General features: G+C 48.3%; 1 protein-coding gene across 1 annotated transcript in view; it reads right to left on the reverse strand.

The window, feature by feature from the left end:
• Positions 1-17,993, reverse strand: part of LOC119389705 (TWiK family of potassium channels protein 18) — a 32,279-nt gene extending 14,286 nt beyond the window's left edge. The window contains exon 1 of the mRNA XM_037657071.2: positions 16,752-17,993. Coding sequence (XP_037512999.1) covers positions 16,752-17,259 — 508 coding nt within the window. The 5' untranslated portion in view covers positions 17,260-17,993. The remainder of the gene's footprint in view (positions 1-16,751) is intronic.
• Positions 17,994-21,613: the final 3,620 nt, after the last annotated feature.

Below are 21,613 nucleotides of genomic sequence, written 5' to 3' on the forward strand. Positions count from 1 at the left end.
CTTTGCGCCTTAAAAATAAATTATGATAGTAAGAGAAAGGCGCAGCGGTAAGGGAGAGAAAGAGAAAAGCAAGGAAAGATAGGGAGGCACGTCCGGTTTGCTACCCTGCACACGGAGAGACGTATAAAGGAATGCACGACGGAGAGAAACAGAGCATTAGTTTCGCACACGCTTGAAATACTGAGTAAGAGTTGCAGTTCTACGTGCTGGTCTACAGCAAGGGAGCGTCGGTCATTGAAATATGTCAATTGCCAGATGCTTAGCGTACATACTCAATGGTCCATCTATACCATCTATCTTTTACGTTACTGATCAGTTGCATCAGTCATAAGCATCAATATTCTACCGCTAGCCTGGTACAGCACCCCACTTCTCCACAAACACATAAATCGCGCTACTAAGCCCGAGGGCACGGATTCGGTTCCCGGCCACGTGGGCCGCACTTATATGGAGGAGAAATACAAAGAACATCCGTGGGCTTAAATTTAGGTGGACGTTAAAGAACACCAAGGTCGAAATTAATCCGTAGTCCTCCACAGCGGCGTGCTTCATAATCGTATAGTGGTTTTGGTACAGCAATTATTATTACTATTACAAACATGATATAGGCTGGGCTACTTTATTGCGTCACAAATAACTTTTACACTGCTATGCATTCTCCTCTCCCTTCCGTCCTCCTCCAACCCCTTTTACGTTAAGAAACACCGCATCAATTGTTCTGTCTACTGCTGATGTCACTGACGAATGCCGTTACGTCAGATATACGAAGGAACTAGCGCGAAACCCAGACCAGACCTGACGATGAACGAATGAGCCGTCGCGAGCGCAGCGCTTCCCCGCAACCTCATCCTCGCGCCGGTTGACGCTGTGAAGGAGAGGGCCTCCCCGGCGACGAGACAGCAAGCAGGTCGCGCACGCACGCGAGGGAGCTTTCCTTTCTCCACGTCCGAAGAGGGCGTGCGTTTGTGTGTATGTGCGCGCGTGTATGTTTCTTCGTCACGGAGCAGGGGCGACCCAAGCACCGTCGTGTTTCGGCGGCGGCTTTTAATTTGCCTCGGTTCACGCGCGCTTCGCGGGCAGCCCGCCAAGATATGCGACGCGGAGACACAACGCGCACTCGCCTCAACGGCGAGGGTGGCTGCTCTCGCTACCCGCAGCATAACGGAGAAGCCTGCCTGCGAGGAGGACAATGTAATTGCTCGAAATGGGAGCGTTTGGGGTTCCTTTCTCGTGTGTCGCGAAGGACCGTGCTCATCCTCACTGCAGAGAGCAATGGGGAGAATATAGAAGCCGGAAGAAAGGAAAGGAGGCTTGAGAAAAGTCGACTGAAGAAAACGCTCTCATGGATGGCAACAGGAACGCAACCAACGGTGATATGCTGATCTCTTTGGGAACGCATTTGGAGAACACGTTAAGCTTCGGTTATCAAAGCACACGGACGCGCACACCCAAACTCTCCCATCTTGCCTTCCTCCCCTTGTCTCGATCACTGTCTCCCTATGTCATTCAACTCACTCACTCACTCACTCACTCACTCACTCACTCACTCACTCACTCACTCACTCACTCACTCACTCACTCACTCACTCACTCACTCACTCACTCACTCACTCACTCACTCACTCACTCACTTCATCATTCAACTCACTCACTCACTCACTACATCATTCAACTCACTCACTACATCATTAAACTTACTCATTCACTACATCAGTCAACTCACTCACTCACTACATCATTCAACTCATTTATTCACTACATCCAACTCACTCACTCACTTCATCATTCGACTCACTCACTCACTCACTCACTCACTCACTCACTCACTCACTTCATCATTGAACTCACTCACTCACTCACTCACACACTCACTCACTCACTCACTTCATCATTCAACTCACTCACTCACTCACTCACTCACTCACTCACTCACTCACTCACTCACTCACTCACTCACTCACTCACTCACTCACTCACTCACTCACTCACTACATTATTCAACTCACTCACTACATCATTCAACTTACTCATTCACTACATCAGTCAACTCACTCACTCACTACATCATCATCATCATCATCATCAGCCTGTCTACGCCCACTGCAGGGCAAAGGCCTCTCCCATGTTCCGCCAATCAACTCGGTCCTGTGCTTTCTGCTGCCACGTTATACCTGCAAACTTCTTAATCTCATCTACCCACCTAATTTTTTGTCTCCCCCTCACGCGTTTGCCATCTCTTGGAATCCAGTCAGTTACCCTTAATGACCACCGGTTATCCTGCCGACGTGCTACGTGGCCGGCCCATATCCATTTCTTCTTCTTAATTTCAACTATGATATCCTTAACCCCCGTTTGTTCCCTGACCCACTCTGCTCTCTTCCTGTCTCTTAAGGTTACACCTATCATTTTCCTTTCCATCGCTCGCTGCGTCGTCCTCAATTTAAGTTGAACCCTCTTTGTAAGTCTCCAGGTTTCTGCTCCGTAGGTAAGTACTGGTAAGATACAGCTGTTATATACCTTCCTCTTGAGAGATAGTGGTAGACTACCATTCATGATTTGATAGTGCTTGCCGAATGAGCCCCATCCCATCCTTATTCTCCTAGTTATTTCACTCTCATGGTTCGGCTCCGCGGTTACTACCTGTCCTAAGTAGACGTACTCCTTTACAACTTCCAGCGTCTCGCCACCTATCGCAAAGCGCTGTTCTCTGCCAAGATTGTTCCACATTACTTTAGTTTTATGCATATTAATTTTCAGACCTACTCTTCTACTTTCCGTATCCAGTTCAGTAATCATGAGCTGTAATTCGTCTCCCGCGTTACTCATCAATGCAATGTCATCAGCGAATCGCAGGTTACTGAGATACTCTCCATTAACTCTTATCCCTAATTCTTCCCAATCTAGGGCCCTGAAAACCTCCTGTAAACACGCGGTGAATAGCATTGGAGAGATCGTGTCTCCCTGTCGTACGCCCTTCTTTATTGGGATTCTGTCGCTTTCTTTATGAAGGACTATAGTGGCTGTGGATGCGCTGTAGATGTCTTCCATTATGTTTATATAGGCTTCGTCGATGCCCTGATTCCGCAGTGCTTGCATGACTGCTGATGTCTCCACCGAATCAAATGCCTTCTCGTAATCTATGAAGGCTATGTATAGGGGTTGGTTGTATTCCGCGCATTTCTCTATCACCTGATTGATAGTATGAATATGGTCTATTGTTGAGAAGCCTGTACGAAATCCTGCCTGGTCCCTTGGTTGATTAAACTCTAATGTCCTATTAATTCTGTTAGCAATTACTTTTGTGAATAGCTTGTAGACAACGGACAGTAAGCTGATGGGCCTGTAATTTTTCAGGTCCTTGACGTCCCCTTTCTTATGGATCAAGATGATGTTGGCATTCCTCCAAGATTCTGGTATCCTCCCTGTCGAGAGACACTTCGTATACAGGGTGGCCAGTTTCTCTAACATAATCTCTCCACCGTCTTTCAGCAGGTCTGATGTTATCTGATCCTCACCAGCGGCTTTGCCTCTTTGCATTCCCTTTAGGGCTTTCTTTACTTCTCCTGTTAATACTGGTGGGATGTCAGATTCCTCTGGGATATTACTGCTTCTTACATTATCATCCTGACTGTCTCGGCTGCTGTACAGATCTTTGTAGAACTCTTCCGCTACCTCAACTATTCTATCCATATTGGTTGTGACCTTGCCATCCTTGTCCCTTAATGCATACATCTGATTTTTGCCTATGCACAGTTTTGTCTTCGTAGCTTTGAGGCTTCTTCCGTTCTTTAGAGCATGCTCAATTCTCTCCATATTATACTTTCTTATGTCGGCTACTTTACGCCTATTGATCAACTTCGAAAGCTCCGCCAGCTCTATTTTGTCTGTTGCATTTGATGTTTTCATAGCTTGACGTTTCTTAATGAGGTTTTTCGTCTCTTGGGATAGCTTACCAGTGTCCTGTCTAACGACTGTACCCCCGACTTCCACTGCACACTCCTTAATGATACTAGTCAGATTATCATTCATTGCGTCAACGCTAAGGTCGGTTTCCTCGGTTAAAGCCGCGTACCTATTCTGAAGTGAAACTCTGAATTCTTGTACTTTCCCTCGCAGAGCTAGTTCATTAATCGGCTTCTTCTTGCGTATCAGTTTCTGCCGTTCCTTCCTCACGTCTAGTTGAATTCTAGATCTTACCATTCTATGGTCACTGCATCGGATCTTGTTAACTACTTCCACATCCTGTATAATGCCCGGGTGGTCGCACATTATGAAGTCTATTTCATTTTTAGTTTCGCCATTAGGACTCCTCCACGTCCACTTACGAGTAGTCCGTTTTCTGTAGAAGGTATTCAAGATCCGTAAATTATTGCGTTCTGCGAACTCTACTAGTAACTCCCCTCTGGCATTTCTAGAGCCGATGCCATATTCCCCAACTGCATGATCTCTAGCCTGCTTCTTGCCTACTTTTGCATTAAAGTCGCCCATCAGTACAGTATACTGTGTCTTTACCCTACTCATTGCTGATTCCACGTCTTCGTAGAAGCGTTCAACCAGTTGATCATCATGGCTCGATGTAGGCGCGTAGGCCTGTATCACCTTCATCCTGTACCTCTTATTAAACTTAATCACGATACATAAAACCCTCTCATTAATGCTATAATATTCCTCTATATTGCCAGCTATATTTTTATGAATAAGGAACCCCACTCCTAGTTCTCTTCTGTCAGCTAAGCCACGATAGCATAGGACGTGTCCGTTCTTCAGCACTTTATAAGCCTCCTGTGGTCTCCTAACCTCACTGAGCCCTATTACATCCCATTTAACACCCTCTAATTCCTCGAATAGTACAGCTAGACTCGCCTCACTAGATAAAGTTCTAGCGTTATATGTAGCCAAGTTCAGATTCCAATGGCGGCCTGTCCGGACCCAGAGATTCTTAGCACCCTCTGCTGCGTCGCAGGCCTGACCGCCGCCTTGGTCAGTTGCTTCGCAGCCGCTGGGGACTGAGGGCCGAGGGTTAATTGGTGTATTCATGTGGGAGGTAGTGGCCAAGTACTACACCAGGGTGGCCAATCCTGCTCTGGTGAGGGAGTGCATTGCTGGCTGTGGTCGCCAGTGAGGCTGCACCCCAGGCCTTTTACACAATTCCATCATCACGCGGATTTTTTTTTTTTTTTTTTTTTTAATCCGGTTGGGAATTGTCCGGCACCGGGATTCGAACCACGGACCTCTTGCATGCGAAGCTGATGTTCTACCCACTACGCCATCGCTGCTCACTACATCATTCAACTCATTTATTCACTACATCCAACTCACTCACTCACTTCATCATTCGACTCACTCACTCACTCACTCACTCACTCACTCACTCACTCACTCACTCACTCACTCACTCACTCACTCACTCACTCACTCACTCACTCACTCACTCACTCGGTATTTATTTCTCGCGTACACACGCAAACAATTGTACCACACTTTGAATTTCACTTTGTAATTGTTTTGTAATTTGTAATTTGTTATTTGTTATTGTAATTCCATTTTCCTTTCTTTCTCTTCTTTCACACATGTTTGTGCATACGCACAAACGCACGCGTGCAAACACACGAAGCACACGCGTACGAACAGACGCACTTACAAGAGTGCGCGCAACTCCGGGCCAGACTGCCGAGAATGTCAACACAAACGCCCACGAACGGCGCGCTCCAGCCAGCACGACTCGCGGAGGGGGAGCTTCTCCGATGAAAGCGTGCCCCTTGTGACCACGGTGCTTCTCATGATTCTTGATAGTGAGGCCGCAAAAAGTGAGTCACTGCGAGCAGTGCGGCGTGCGAGCGGTATAAATGAACCCGGCGGCGGAACGGCCGCGTGCTTCCTGTTTTCAATGAAGCCGCGCTTCCTGGTAATGTGCGCACTTCGTCGTCACGCATGTGGAGCGAATCGTGTTTCGAGGTGAGGAGACGCGAGAATTTGCTTCCCTCGCTTCATTTCTTCGAGCCAGAGCTTGATTTGTGCGTGTACAATCTTGGCCGCACGAAAAGAGAGCCTGAGAACACAGACGCCGATCATAAACTGATGGCTGAAAATAAACTTTTGGGGGCCTTACGTGTCAAAACCACGATTTGATTACGAGACACGCTGTAGTGACAAGGCGTTTTCCATGAAATCTTGCCAGCACAGGGTGATGCAACCGGCAAGACCTTGATCGTGGTTGTAAGAGCAGTGAAATAGCAAGCGCACTCGGCGGTTGCTTCACAACAACGTGTGCTGCAGTAAGCATTCTGTGATGATTAGGACGGTTCGAGCACTTCCCCTATTGTGCAGCAGCGCAGGAAACAGACAAGGAGACGTATTTAAGCATTTATGTACAAGGTATAAGGATATGAACAGTAAGTGGTGTCGGTGCCGTCGGGACGACCACCCAGCTCACGAGGAGGGAGAGTCCCGTGGTCTCACGGCTTGCGAGCAGCGGTGGCGGCGTCTAGGAGATGCCGGGACCAGCGTGACCTCGGACCTTGTCTCCGACGTCCTGGTCACCACCCGAGCGTAGCGGTTCCACGTGCGGGTTCTGGCCAGCACAGCACCGTCTGTGCCGTGCTCGAATGATGCTCGCCACAGCTGCGGTGCGGCAGCTCATTCACCGGCGTTCCACGCCTTGGCCAAGGCACCGCCAGGTACAGCTCGGGTGCACAGCTCATGGGCTCGCGGCCCACGTCCGAGTCTGGCGCGTCGCTCGGTACGGCTCGGCACCGCTCGGTTCAGTCAGCAGCTCCGCCCCTGGCACCTGGACCCTCGGACACCCTGGACCTCGCCCGGCTCCGTGGTCCTCCGTGCACACGCGTCTCGGCCAGCAGAACGCCCCGCTCGTCCAAGCGCAGAATTGCACGCCCTGGCCCGAACACTGCGAGCGCGCCTCGAGCCACCGTGCCACCGCGCTCTTCTTTTTCTTCCCTCCGTGCTCGGTGGTCCGCGCCGACGTTTTGGCGCTATTTACACGTGACACATTCCCATTCTTACATTAAATTATGAAATTTTGCGTGACAAAGAGAGAGAGAGAGATAATAAAACGAGAGAAAAGCAGGGAGGTTAACCAGAATTGTAGCATCCGGTTTGCTACCCTACACTAAGGGGATGGGGAAAGGGAAAGAAAGATGGAAAGGAAAGCGGAGAGAAGAGGAGGCGCGCGATAAAATAAATATAAACAAACGGAAGCTCTAGAGCGGCAGTACTAAAGCCTATTGAACAGGCCACTGAACTTTTTTTTTGCGTCACAAAACTATATGATACGATTATGGGGCACGCAGTAGTGTGAAATTCAAGATTAATTTTGACATCCTGGGCTTATTTAACGTGTATTTAAATCAGAGTACACGGCTGTTCTTGCATTTCACCCGCTCGACACTTTACCTGCTAAGCTGCCACAACGGGCCACGAAAATTTTGGTCTGTATACGTTTCACCGTATGGGTGGAACCTGCAGACCAGAATGGAACCGCTGTGGAACCTACGAACGTGTGCCCATCACGATGCGATGACTCTGCGATGTGTAATATCAGCGAGTAAACGAAATATGGAAGCTACATCATAGAAAATAGGGATGCTTTGATTTGAGACAGCATGTTGGAAATGACACACGATAGTCTACGCGCAGTCGGGGATTTTACGTGCGAAACCAGTCACATTGTGCCTGTAGTATCCTCGAAGGGTAAAATTGCGGACTGTGAGACACCGAACTAGCGCAACGCGATAATAATATCTGGGGTTTAACGTCCCAAAACGACCATATGATTATGAGAGACGCCACAGTGGAGGGCTCCGGAAATTTAGACCACCTGGGGTTCTTTAACGTGCACCTAAATCTAAGTACACGGGCCTCAAACATTTTCGCCTCCATCGAAAATGCAGCCGCCGCGGCCGGGATTCGATCCCGCGACCTTCGGGTCAGCAAGCGCAACGCGATAGCAACCCGCTACCGCATCGTCCTCAGAACTGCAGCGTGCGTCTCTGGCGGTGATCATAGCTGCACCACGATATCGCGAGAAATGTGTTCCACGGTTCTAAATCTTCGGAACTCGCCGTGGTGATTGAATGCTAAATTCGTTCGTTCAGTGCAGGCGGTTTTATGATAGCAAATAGACGAAATGATGCACGCATTTAACGTTTTCTGTTTATGACCCCCGTGTAGCAAGCTCGTTTTTACAGCAGAACCGCGGCTCCATAAATACTTTACTCCAACAGGAAAGAAGCCCTATTTTTGTTTTGGCTGTCATGAATTAAGCACTCTTGACAGACGGCAGTGAGACGACTCTTCCATTCTGAGGAGAGCATAAAATCTGTCTGGTTTTCGCATCTGCTCTTCCTCCTTTGGTTTATTGGTGACGTTGAGCTGGTGGCTCTGCACAAAGTCAGTCTAGCAAATCGCTTCAGGTGACTGTGCGCGTGCGCGCGAGCGTTGTATGTGTTTGTTGTGTGTGCGTGTGGTGCTTCTGACGGCTGTGCGTATTTACGCTTTGTGTGTGTTCGCCTGTGTGCCGTATGTGTGCGTTGTGTTTTTGTACGCTGTGTGCGTTTATCCCGTACGACTATCCAATCCAATTATCCAAAACTAGCCAACTATAGGCAACATTAGTGATAATTTATCCAACCCCAGCGAATCTATTATGCGAGTGAAGGCGGTAGATAACTAGGAAAGGGTTCTCTGCTAAAGGCAAGTTATCGGTGAGATATTATCACCGTCATCCCACTTCTTTCGAGAAAGCGATTGGAAGGAGCCCGGGTAAATACTGTCATCAAAAAAGGGGGAAAAATTCAGGAGCCTTATCACTATCGAGAAAATGGGGGCAAGCGACGCTTGGCGCGTGCATGCCTGGCCTACTAGTTTTCTTTCTTTCTTTCTTTCTTTCTTTCTTTCTTTCTTTCTTTCTTTCTTTCTTTCTTTCTTTCTTTCTTTCTTTCTTTCTTTCTTTCTTTCTTTCTTTCTTTCTTTCTTTCTTTCTTTCTTTCTTTCTTTCTTTCTTTCTTTCTTTCTTTCTCACTGCGCAATGCTCCCTCCTAACTTTTTCTTCCTCCATGCCGAGAAAAGGACCTTCATACACGTGCTTGGCAGCGCAACACTTCAGTTTCTACATGCAACAACGACGGTCATGCGTTCATATCCAGGTAACAATGAAATGTGGCAACGTGAAATGACCAGTAACCTCGATAACCTTCATAAAAGATAAGATTGCTGTAACAGAAACGGCTGATCACCGACAAGTCCACGATCGAGAAAGCATCAGTTATTGGAAAACGGCGCATACAATAACGCACGTGAACCACGCACATTCGAGGGCCTCATATGTGCTCTCGCCGGCGCCGGGCTTTTCACGTACAACGCCGCCGCCGCCCCCACCAAAACCTGTAACTCATATAACTACCTTCGCTTGAAGAAGGTATACAAAACCAAGGCCGTGATGCAGCCATGCAGCCGCCGACAAAACCGAAAAGCAACAGCGTTATCTTAACGGCCTTATACATTTATGCCGCGCCGGTACACATCGACAGCTGCAGGCCAATAAAAGAGCGGGGAGAGGTCGGTCATAAAACAGAAATTACCCGGTAGCCGAGGCGTGAGTGTGAAAACACCGGTCGCGGGAGGCGGCGGGAAATTTCTAAGAACAAGAGAAATCGCGTCTCCGCTCGGGGATAAACTTAACGCCTGTTGTTATACGCATGGGGCAGTCTATAGCCGAGGTATATATGCATGAGACCACGGTTGCTGCCGTACTGCGAGGCCACACATATGCCGCTCTCGAGTGAATATATATGAGCTGAGGGCACAGACGAGGAAGACGGGTGGTGGTAAATGTAAATACCGGCCAAACCGAGTGGATGTGTATTTTGACAGGGCTGCTCATCGTATAGTGTTGTTATTGCTGTCGGCTAAAGTCTTCTTGCGGCCACCACCACGAAGCTTGGGCTTCTGTAAGAAGCCGACGTACTATATGCCCATATGCCGAAGGGGACTATACGAAAGGAGGGGAATCGCATCAGAAGCTCGTGTGTTTTTCTTTTCTTTTTTTTTTTTGTTAGACACAACGTACCAATAAGTTCTGCGGTATGCCGTACGGCGGCGGAAGGGTTAAGAAAAGGAAATTGACAACCACCCGTTTGTAGCACGAAGCCACAAGAAAATCTATGCGGATTTCTCAAAAACAAAGCTTCTTAGTTGCCGAAAAATTTGTCCTGGTCCGGGGATCGAACCGGGGACCAACTCCTTTCCGGGGTGGTCGCTCTACCAATTGCTAGCTTGCTGGTTAGCTCAACTGGTATAGCGACCGCCCCGGAAAGGCGTTGATTCCGGGTTCAATCTACGGACCGGGATGAATTTTTCGGCAACTAAGAAGATTTCTTTCTGAGAAATGCTTATCGATTTCCTTGTGGCTTCGTGCTACAAACGGGTGGTTGTCAATTTCTCTTTCTTAGACACAACCTAGAGAAACCAACAGACAGCGAAACCAATGAAAGTATAGGGGACTGTATTTGTAGTATTCAACTGTAGTGTTTAGTAATTATTGATACAAATGTAAAGAAATTAAACTGGCCGTAGTGGCGGACTCCGTAATTAATTTAAACCACCCGGGGTTCTCCCAAATAAAAGTATTGGAGTGTTTTCGCGCGTCACCTCCATGGATATGGTGTCGCTGTGCCCGCAAATTGAATTGACATACTCAAGCTCGTGAGGGAGAAAATTAAGGCAAGGCAGGGAGGTTTGCCGCATTTCGTCAAGTTTGCTGCCACAACGGAGATGAAGCCGTGCAGTTGATGATGATATATACAGATGTATATTTACAAGGGAATTTATGTATATATGCTGATGATGATGCCAGTCAGTCATGTGTTTCGCTCACCATTATCATCATTTCATCATTTACAGCCTATTTGATGTCCCCTGCGGGACGAAAGCCTCTCCCAATATTTCCAAATTATCCTATCTTGCGCGAACTGGTTCCATCTATGCCTGCGAACTTTCCAATTACGTCACTCAATCTAACCCCCTGCCGTCCTCGGCTACGTTTCCCATCTCTTGGTAAACACTTCATCGCTTTAAAGGGACCGACAACTGGCCAGAACGGGTGATTAGATTCTGGTGGAAATGAAAAGGCCGTGAATTATAGTGACAGATTCCGGAATACTTTTCGCAATCTGAGTAGGATTTATATTTTTAAATCGCGTTTAAAAGTAACAAAAACCGGTATGTCGCGCAGCCTAGCGCTAGCGCCATGAACTATAGATGTATGCAGTCTTAAGCACTTTGTTGTACGTAGTCCAATGCTTTTAAACGCACCAGAACGAGGGCTGAAATTTTGAATATGCATGTTATTGTCAAATCCCGTTTGTTTTTAAGGTAAAAGAAGTAAAGCATGAGATGCGGCGCTGCTTTTGTACGTGGCTTCCAGTGTAACAGAGGCTGCGGCGCATGCGCGCGGCGTCCGGCGGCGCTTCCCGCGTACTCGACTCTCGTCTGCTCTCGTCGTATCGGACTTTTGAAGAGTAGCACGCGTGTTTGCGCTGCTTCTCGCAAAATACCGTCGACTCACTGTTCTGTGGAGGATTGCTACCACTTCATAAACAACACTGCTGGTGTATCCTACCACTTGTTTCGTTTTCGAAGGCTTAGCTTGGCTTGGCTTGACTAAAATGTGATAAAGTGACCTGTGTACGGCCAAAGTACTTCTATAAGAAGCCCCAGAAAAACGCTATAACTATTGTAAAATAATTTAATAGGCTAGAAAGCAGTAGTCGCGGCACCGCAGGCTTTGCAAACGTAACATTGCCTTTTTATACTTAGCGCATAACTTCTCACCACTGCTGGCGTATAATCGCTGTCGCGCTCACCTCTCACTGTTTGCAGCATGTCATATTAAGACTGCATAATCGCTGCAGATCGAAAAACTCTGATTACAAATGTTTTACGGCGTTCTCCGCGTTACCACTCTGTGATTATTGAAGCTCTGACCGGTAAGCTTCCCGTCGCACTCAAGAAAACGGGTACCTCAAAAGTTGGTTGTCGGTCCCTTTAACTGACCATCGGTTATCTATCCTTAGCACTACGTTACGTGCCTAGGTCCATTTTTTTTAGTGGCGAAGCACCTTAGGGTCTCGCCTTGTCGGCGTGTCATGTCGTAGTCACGGCGCTCAAGTTTCTTAACTAAAACAAGAGACACGACCGTGCATCTCTACGGTAAAGTCATCTATTCGAAACGCCACTTCTTGAAACATACCTGAAAAGTGATGGTGCGTTAGTGGACCGGTGGCGAGTAAAGCAGTAAAGAATAAAAATTTTGCTGTGGGAAACATCGGCGCACACTGCATGCTTCACCCCTCCCCATGTTTCACGTTATTGGAGCTGAAACACCCTTACCTAGATGCCTCGCCCCTCCCCAGTTTTCTTTTTAATGGCAGCTATCATGTCAGCTACCCCTGTTTGTTCTCTAATCCACTTTGCTCTCTTTCTGCCTCTTAATGTTACTTCAGTAAAACTTTTATTGGGCCTAGTTTGTGCATAGCATTTAAGGAGAAAACTTCAGTGCAAGTCAAGACGGACCATACAGAATAGAAGAGCGCGAATAGAAGAGCACTGGCGCTTACTAACAACTGCTTTATTCTTCTCTCAACATCGCATATATATGCCACAACCACAATCCTTGCATGCGCACGCGTAGCAAGGCGTATTGCATACGTAAAAAAAAACATATATTTCTAACCATGATGCGCGCGCATAAATTCATATTCTGAGGGGTACAAAGAAATGGAAGTATCACGGATACAATCAGCTCCCTTTTTCTTGATGTGGTGTGCTTCCAAGGCGAGCCGCGCATGGTCATTATTGCTTCTTCCGAGAATCAACGTCTCGCGAAATCGCGGAGCACAGTTGTGGCATATACTATATGCGATGCTGTGTGAAGAATAAAGCAGTTGTTAGTAAGCGCCAGTGCTTGTCTCTTCTATTCTGTGTGGCCCGTCTTGATTTGCGCTGAAGTTATCTCCTTAGCGTTCCGTGTATCATTTTTCGTTTCATTGCATGTTTCGTGGTTCTTAACTTCCTCACTATAAATGTAGCTAAACACCACCATATCTTGTTATTAGACCTTTAGCAGTTGTTTGTTTAGTTTTGGTGCAACGTCTCCAAATGCATTTATCGCTGTAATTATATGGATAACTTTCTTTCGAGCGTATTCTTTTCACCCGCCACGGTCGTCTTGTGTTTATGGTGGTCTACCCGAATTGCCGCAGAATCGAATTTCGCCCGCGGCGGCCGCATTTCGACGGAGGTGAAATGTTAGAGGCCCGTGTGCTTAAATTTAGGTGCACGTTGAAGAACCCCAGGTGGACGAAGTTGCCGGAGTCCTCCACTGGGGCGTCCCTCATAATCATATCGTGGTTTTGGGACGTTAAACCTCAACAGTTATCATTATTATTAGCGTATTCTTTTCCTATCATCCACCGTTAACGATCATACGATCCCGTGGTAATAAGGGCGGCTGAGCGTCGTGCGGGAGCTGACGAACCACGAGAATAAAATATCAATGAGATCGAATCGTTAAACCACTTCGACCCACAAGATGCATGCGATCAAGTTGTGTGCATCCCACGTAAAGGTATTCAACTTTCGACACTTGAAACTGTTAATGAAACACGACGCGTGATCCCGGTCGTCGACCGCCTGGTTGAAAAATTCGTCCTTCGAAGTCAATGCACGCATTTAGCAGGCGTCGAAAGTGCCCGCCAGCAGACACCGGAAGAGGCAGCAGAAACCTGTCACCGGATAACAAAGAACTTGCTGAAAATGGCCAAAGCAGTGCCGAAACTCAAGCACTCGCAGACCCTCTATTTAAATGACAACTGCTGCAAATTTTCACTCAGAGGTGTTGTTTGTTAAAACGGCAACGCGCACATCGAAGCCACGGCGTGGCAGCGTCAGCGTTGCTATGACACGTACGATCAGCGTGGCAATGCATTCACGTCTGACACTGAAATCTGAAAGCCCTAAACGGTATTTTTTTCCCTCACGTTTGAAATACTTGGGGGCATCGGAGGCGCGTACAGAAGCACTGATACACTTCCAACAAACCAAGTACGATCGATATGTGGGTGTGTCGCATAACACTGGTTCTCTGAATCGCGGCACATCTTGCATCGCGGCATCGCGGCACAAGCGTAGAATATCAAGCTGCCAGAGCTGCGACAAAAAAGAAAAAAAAAACGCGTGAGAAAGCTCATTTGCATTCAACAAATAATTTGGTGTGTGTCATGCCTTTCAGTGTCGATAAAATTAATAGTTCCTTGCTTTCAGGCATGCAAGCTACATAAGGTGAGATTGAATGGCAGGAAGGCCACCCATACGCTTTACCTGCTCATGTAGCAGGGGCGTAGCCAGAAATTTTTTTCGGGGGGAGGGGGGGGGGGTTTAACCATAATTTATGTATGTTCGTGCATATAAATGCGTACTTTATGTGTGCGTGCATATATACGCACGAAAAAATGAAAACTTTCGGGGGGGGGGAGGTTTGAACACCCCCCCCCCCTGGCTAAGCCTCTGTCATGTAGATACTGCTTAACCTTTAGCGTGAGGTCAAACAAGGACGCGGTTGTTATCTCTCTCTTCTCGGATGATCCGCTGGGAACATCAATCGACAGAAATCGACGAATTGCAACCTGAAGCAAAGAATGAGCTGGCTAACACTCCCAGGTTCACATGCACAAAAGTACCCGATAAATTGGACGGGTGGACGACCGCCGCTGTAGCCCAATTGGTAGAGCATCGGACGCGTTATCCGAAGGTTGCAGCTTCGGTCCCTACCGGCGGCAAGTTGTCTTTTCATCCACTTTGATTTTCTTCACATTTATATCGCAATTACTGCAACGTACAGTTAAAAGACTACAAATAACGTTCCCTATACTTTCCTTGGCTTCATTGCCTGTTGGTTTTCATTCGTATTCTAACCTGTAACCGATCAAATGTATACAAACGTGTTTCTTTCATCCACGAAAATGCGTAGAAACTTACTCGCACTAACGTTTTTCTTGTCATTGATGATGGGACCAAACAAGCCACGACTTGTTTGGGCCCGTCATAGTGGGCGTGTTGTAACGGAAGGCCCCCGACTAGTTATTTCGGTTTAACAATCGATCACCGTGTGTGCGCTGAATATCGTACCACGCACAACAGTTCTCGTCGGGGCACGGGTTCCACGAAGGCGCAACGTTTTCCCGCTCCCGCCTCTTGCGAAAGTCTGCCAGCGGCTTAAGCAGCGCGCGAAATGCTTTCTACTGTACCGTAATAAACCTGTAGTCAAAAACTTCAGCTGTGCATTATCAACATAGTGCATTGGCGGATTAGATGGTGTGAATTCATAGTGCTTTTTTAGCGCAAAACGACGCCACAAGGACAAAGCGCTACTCTCAACTGACCAGTTTGGTCAGTTGAGATCGCGCTTTGTCCTTTCTTCTGTTTTGTGGTGTCATTTCGCGCTAAGAAGCAGCATCATAGGAGTGTTCAGGTTTCTCCAATTTAGGGTCAAGTAAGCTTCACTGTAGTGACCCCCCGTTTGACGAGTCCGAAAGAAAATAAGTTTCGCAATGTACGCAAAATGGCAATGAAGCAGTGACGTGCTGCTCACAATACCAATATATGCAGTACCCCAGTACAGCGCCGCACTTTTCGGAATCACTTACATCACACCTGCCGCAGATCAAAGCGTCCATACCAGGAGATGCCCATAGTCCACCTTGGTAGTATAGTCGCTACGCTGCTCGTCTGCTAACCCGAAAGTCGCGGGTTCGATCCCGGCCGCGGCGGTCGCATTTCGATGGAGGTGGAATGCTAGAGGCCCGTGCACTGTGCGATGTCAGTGCACGTTAAGGAACACCAATTGGTCAACATTTCCGGAGCCCTCCACTACGGCATCCCTCATTATCATATCGGGGTTTCGGGACGTGAAACTCCAACAATTATTATTATTTATACGTGAGTCACTGTAGATTGCACCTCAGCGGTGGTGCACGTTACGTCGAGATTCTGTTCCGCTATTTGGCTAGCAAGCAATCCGATTAGAACAACAGAAACATTCGACAATGTTTCAATACATCTAGGCATAGCTTGCACCGAGAGACGACGTATGTAACTTTATGAGCTGTCCAAAGGGGACCACAGTAAAAAACGAAAGAATTACGCGTGTCGCTGCTATTTCACTATCATAGTCATTTTTTCCCGGCGCTTCCTCTGTGACAACCAACATGTTCGCAGCGAATATACGTAAAAAGAACAAGGACTAAGGTTAGATCTCTTTCTTTTTGCGGCGCTGTTTTTCTTATATTCGCTATGAATCCTTACCAGCTTGCCCAGTTCTCAATCCTATTCCACCAACCTGTCGACCAGCCATGATGCATTGGCAAAGGTGAACGCTCTCACCATTACCCGCCACAGTATAGTCTAGTGGTTATGGTGCTCGACTGCTGACCCGCAGGTTGCGGGATCGAATCCCGGCAACGGCGGCCGCATTTTCGACGGAAACGAAGACGCTTGAGGCCCACGTACTTTGAGTTAGGTGCACGTTAATGAACCCCAGGGGGTCTTAATTTCCGGAGCCCTCCATTACGGCGTCCCTCGTAATGATATCGTGATTTTGAGACGTTAAACCCCAGGTCGGGCTCTCCGAAGCGAATCGGACACCACGCTTCCACCAAAAAATGACGCCAAGCACTCACCAATGGTGGTGATGACGATGATCGAGTACAGGAGGGCCCCACTGAAGGACCACTGCAGTTGGGCGTCCTCCTTGCCGTCGTAGCCTTCCTTGCGCACCGCTTGTACGAGGGTCACCTCGAAGCGCCGCAGCCTGGCCACCGCCTCGCCGGTCCAGTTTGTCTGGTCCAGAATCCGCGACTCAGACGTCAGCTGCCACAACGCGTCGGCCAGGTTCGAGCGCCAGCGCATCATCTCGAGCCTCTTGTTGCGCTCGTTGGTGGCCTCGAGGAACTCGAAGAGGAAAGCGCCCATCACGCAGTAGCCGACCACCAGGCTGCACAGCCCGAAGTGGGACATGAGCGACGTGGTGCCGGCCCGGCAATAGTAGCGGCACTTGGAGCACCGGCGAAGACCGACGTGGTTCCCGCATCCTGGAGCCACTCGAGCTAGCCACGGCGCGGAATTTACGGGGCCCGGTGCCGACCAAGAATTACGACGATCACCGTATCTTCTCCTGGAAGCACTCATAACTACGACCACTGCACCAGGCGGTCACTTCACGGCGGTCTGAAGACTGAAGACAGTAAAGACGCAGGATGCGATTGAAACCGTTCGGTACGGTTGCTTGGTCAGGAGGTCGACTCGTCATGGTCACGCGGGGGACATAAACATGATCACGGCACAACGAAACACTCACACGGGCACTTTTTCGGTCGATGGTGGCATTCTTGTCTTCCTTAATAGCACTTGGTGTAGATGATCACGCGTTTGGCGAGTTTTCGGTTCGCCTGGCGTCTTCCAGCGGAGAAGCAGCCAAGCGGCGCGCAGGGCCGAGCGAACAGTTCCGCTTTTGAAAGGCGCTTTTCATCGCTTTTGCAACGCGTCTAGGGCCGCTCGGACGTGGGTTGTCTCGTGGGCGTCCCAGGACGGCCGTCGAACACGTTGCATCATGACGACAGCTACTAAAGCACGTGGATAAGGAGGAAGCTGGCTTCGCCGGACCAAGTGGACGTTTTCTGCCTCAGCTACGACCAGTTTATGTTCCTCGCCGTGCCGCTTGGATTTCAAGTGCGCTCGAATTTTCGAGACACCGATCTCTAGGTGCAGAGAAACATATACAAGGTGAACGTCGCCTCAAAAAGTGATACGCCTTGATGCCTTAGTGAGACGCTGCATCGCAAAACATGCTAAATCCAGTTGCGGAAACACCGACGTGTTGCAGAAAAATTCCGTCGTGCACGGTCCTTACGGAAGTTCCATCGGCGTACGCTGTAGGATAGACAATGTTCGCAGGGCTTCGTCCGCAGCAAGGACTTCCGTATCCGACAGAGCCGCCACGTGTGAAGTCACCCTTCCGAAACAAGCGAGCCGACTATCATATCAAACGCAGCTGGGGTTCTGCGACGAGCAATCGTCGCCGGCTTGCCAGAAGAGAATGGTTACGACGACCGCCTTCGAGAACACAGGAGCGCGTGACCACACTGCACTCCGCGGAACGGGACGGTGTGGCGAAAAAGATCCCCGACCGTCTGGCTGGCGCGGCCCTTTAAAACCTGCGGCGGCTGCGGCCGCGCAGGCTTTCTCTTTCGGCCCGTCGCTGTTGTTGTGGGCTCTGCCACGCCGCCGTCGCTGCCACCGGTGCGGCAGCCCTCCGAGAGAAAGAAAGCGCGCGCTGCTCTGCTCTGCGCGGCCTCCAAAAATAAGACCGTCGGAGCCGCGCTGCAGCGACTCGTGGAACAGCGGCGCTCGCGAGCGCCTCGAACTATATGGTGGTGGCTGGTGGCGGTGGTGCAGCGGTGTGGAAGAGGCACGCGTGCAGTCACTGGCAGCGGCCAAAGCCTTTGGGCGAACCGCCGCTGTCGGCGTCGCTCGCCGTAGGGTTCGACGTCGTCTCTTGCGTGATGTCACGGCGCGTCGGCACCCACCCCATCGCACCGGCTGTCGAGAGAGAGCGCCGATGACGGGGAGCATCGAAAGAGGCGACCATTCCTGCCCTCGTTTGTTTGTTTGTTTGTTTGTTTGATTGCTTGCTATTCTCTCTCTCTCTCTCTCTCTTGCAGTTCATCCTCTCTTGAAGGAGCGGAACTAGGAAAGCAAGAAAAGGAGGCTGAGGATGACGACGAGAAGAGGCAGTGGGGACTAAGACTTTAGGCTGCGTGAAGAGGGAGAGCGCAGACTGCTTGCCTGGGGAATGGAAAGAAGAAGAGCACTTCTCTGTTTGCGTCATAGTCGGCTTGCTGGTTCTGCTTGTACGCGTCGGGTCACTGACGTGAGACTGCGCCAACGGTTTTCACTGTCTAGCTTGCACCCCCACTCGTTCTCGAGTCGTTTCAAAATTCGACGTTCCCCTTTCCTTGCTTACGTCTATATCTCTCTCTGTCACACACACACACACACACACACACACACACACACACACACACACACACACACACACACACACACACACACACACACACACACACACACACACACACACACACACACACACACGCTTTCGCTGTCTTTCTCTCCCCAGGTTCCTCTTTTGACAACCGGTCGAACAAAGTTCTACCTCTGTCGAACTCTATTGCTGGTGCAGCCGCGGAGAAGCGCACTGGAAGTTACCATCCGTTTCTCTACGATCCTCTTCTTTTTCCAGCTTCCACTCCTCGGTCGCTCTTTCTCTCTACCTTTTGGCATTCAGTTCTGCTGGCTGGAAAGAGAACACGAGCACCGAAGCTACGACGGGTTACGACGCTGAAGCTTCCGCAGCTCTCCGCGTGTGACTCGCCTCTCGTTGATGACTGACAGAGAGACGCAGCTTTTCCTTTTTTTCTTTTTCCTACAGCTAGTGTGACGCGCGCACGGCTGATTGATGATCCAGACGCGAGACTGGAGTTCTGAGAAGGCTCTGCGGCCATAGACACCTTTCCTTCTTTGCTTTTTTTTTCTTTCTCCTTTACCTCTTACGCTGCTGTTTTAACAGTTCGTTTCATAATCACCCGTCACACACCGATCCCCGAAGCGACATTTTATTTTTATTAATATTTTTCTTGTCCTCCACGCGTAGTCACACCGGGCTAGTCATGTAGTTTCAGTGCACTGTGACATTTATGCAAATAACTCAACTAACCAGTCACACGCGCTGTTTTTTGTTAAGCCATGCGCATCGGTCGTTTGCTTACAAATCGAAGCCATGTAAAACTCGTGCGATGCAATCAACTTGTAATTTTTTTATTCATTCATTCAATCATCAATCAGTTACAGACTACAGTGTACTGTACATTGATCACACATGTAAGATAAGGAGCAGGGTTAGCAAAAAGACAATTTAATGCCTGACAAAGTGCCGTAACCCGTCCCAGTCACTAAAGTGCACAAGGATCAGCGATGTATACGTGTTAAACAATTAGAAACGAACAAGCAGCCACAGTTACACATTTTTTTATAACAGTACATAAAACATCGTTAGAAGAACATTAACATTTCGAGGCCTGTTTGCAAGACTCAGTAGATAACAATAGCGTATTATAACATTTTTTTTATAGTGAACTGATAACATGGTCCGACACATAGGCTATTATTTTTTCTTTATGAACTGAGGAAAGTGTCACCCCCTAAGTTTCCGGATCATAAGAGTGTTTGCAAGTTTTTCTTTCGTTATATAAGATTTGCGCGGTGAAGACGAAAAATAAAACAACAGCAATTACAATCTCGTTTTTATAGAGACACGAACGATTGAAACATTTTGCCGGCGATGGTTTACCACGTGAAGCTTTGTAATAAGAACAGTGGGAGATATGGTACTTTAAATAAAAGGAAAAAGAGAGAGAAGGAGTGCAAGAGAGTGCACACAAGATAGTTGATAACTCAGCAGGTCTCGCACGTGACGTTAATAACGTTCCCCATAAAACGCGAAAAGTAGGCGTCGGTGGCGTCAACACGAGTGCTGCTAAAAATCATCACCACGTGATGACGTCATCGTGACGTCACATGATGACGTCATCATATGACATCGTCGCTTGGTCAAAGTTGGGCCGATCACAGAGGCCCTGTAAAACCTCGTGAGGGTCTGAAAGGTTCAAATTCCTCTGATCTCGGAGGCAGTGATAAACCACATAGGGTGCGGAAAGCTTTAGGGCGGTATCAGTACAGTCGACCGAGAAGAAAAAGAAGATGGCTGCCGCCTTCCAGTTGTCTTAGGCAAATGCATAAGGCACCGTGTCACTTTTCTTTTGCTTGTTCTCTTCTATGCCGGTTTGAACGTCTGGCCACATCTAGCCTGGTATGCTCATGTCAGTCGGTTGTTCGGTTGGTCTATCTAGATAACTAGGTCGTTCATTCGATCAACCGATAGGTCTGCGGTATAATCCGTTATGTATAGTCATTGGGTTCTCAATATTCAGGCAAAAATAAGATTCTTTTGGTTAAATAGGTGGTGCACGTGTTTCGTCGCAATACATCGAAACATGCACCCCCACTTACCATTGAAGAATATACGATGTGATAAAACGCGGTCCAGTGAGTTGTAGCTAATAGTTATCTGATTTTTGCAGGTTTCATGTCTTCTATTATTGTTGATATAGATACCACACTATTCTTTTGCACACTTATAAACTATCATTTTGCTCTCTCGTTTCTACTGAAGTTAGTCCATTTTTCGTTAGGTTTCGTTTCACTGCAGTGCAGTGTTGCTAACGACAAAGCACGCTTATCAGAAGAGTCAGGACTTCGGGAAGTTCGAAGTTGCCGAAGTCTTTGTGCAGTGGCATTACGTCTGACAAATCACGTTAACGCGGACTTGTTTTCAGTCAGTGATGCACAAGTGATACTGACAAGGCAATCTCATATGAAACGTAGGCTGGCGGCTGATTTGTACAAGTTCTTTGTGAATTATATC

Source organism: Rhipicephalus sanguineus, chromosome 4 (genome assembly GCF_013339695.2).
Source record: "Rhipicephalus sanguineus isolate Rsan-2018 chromosome 4, BIME_Rsan_1.4, whole genome shotgun sequence".
Lineage (NCBI taxonomy): Eukaryota > Metazoa > Arthropoda > Arachnida > Ixodida > Ixodidae > Rhipicephalus > Rhipicephalus sanguineus.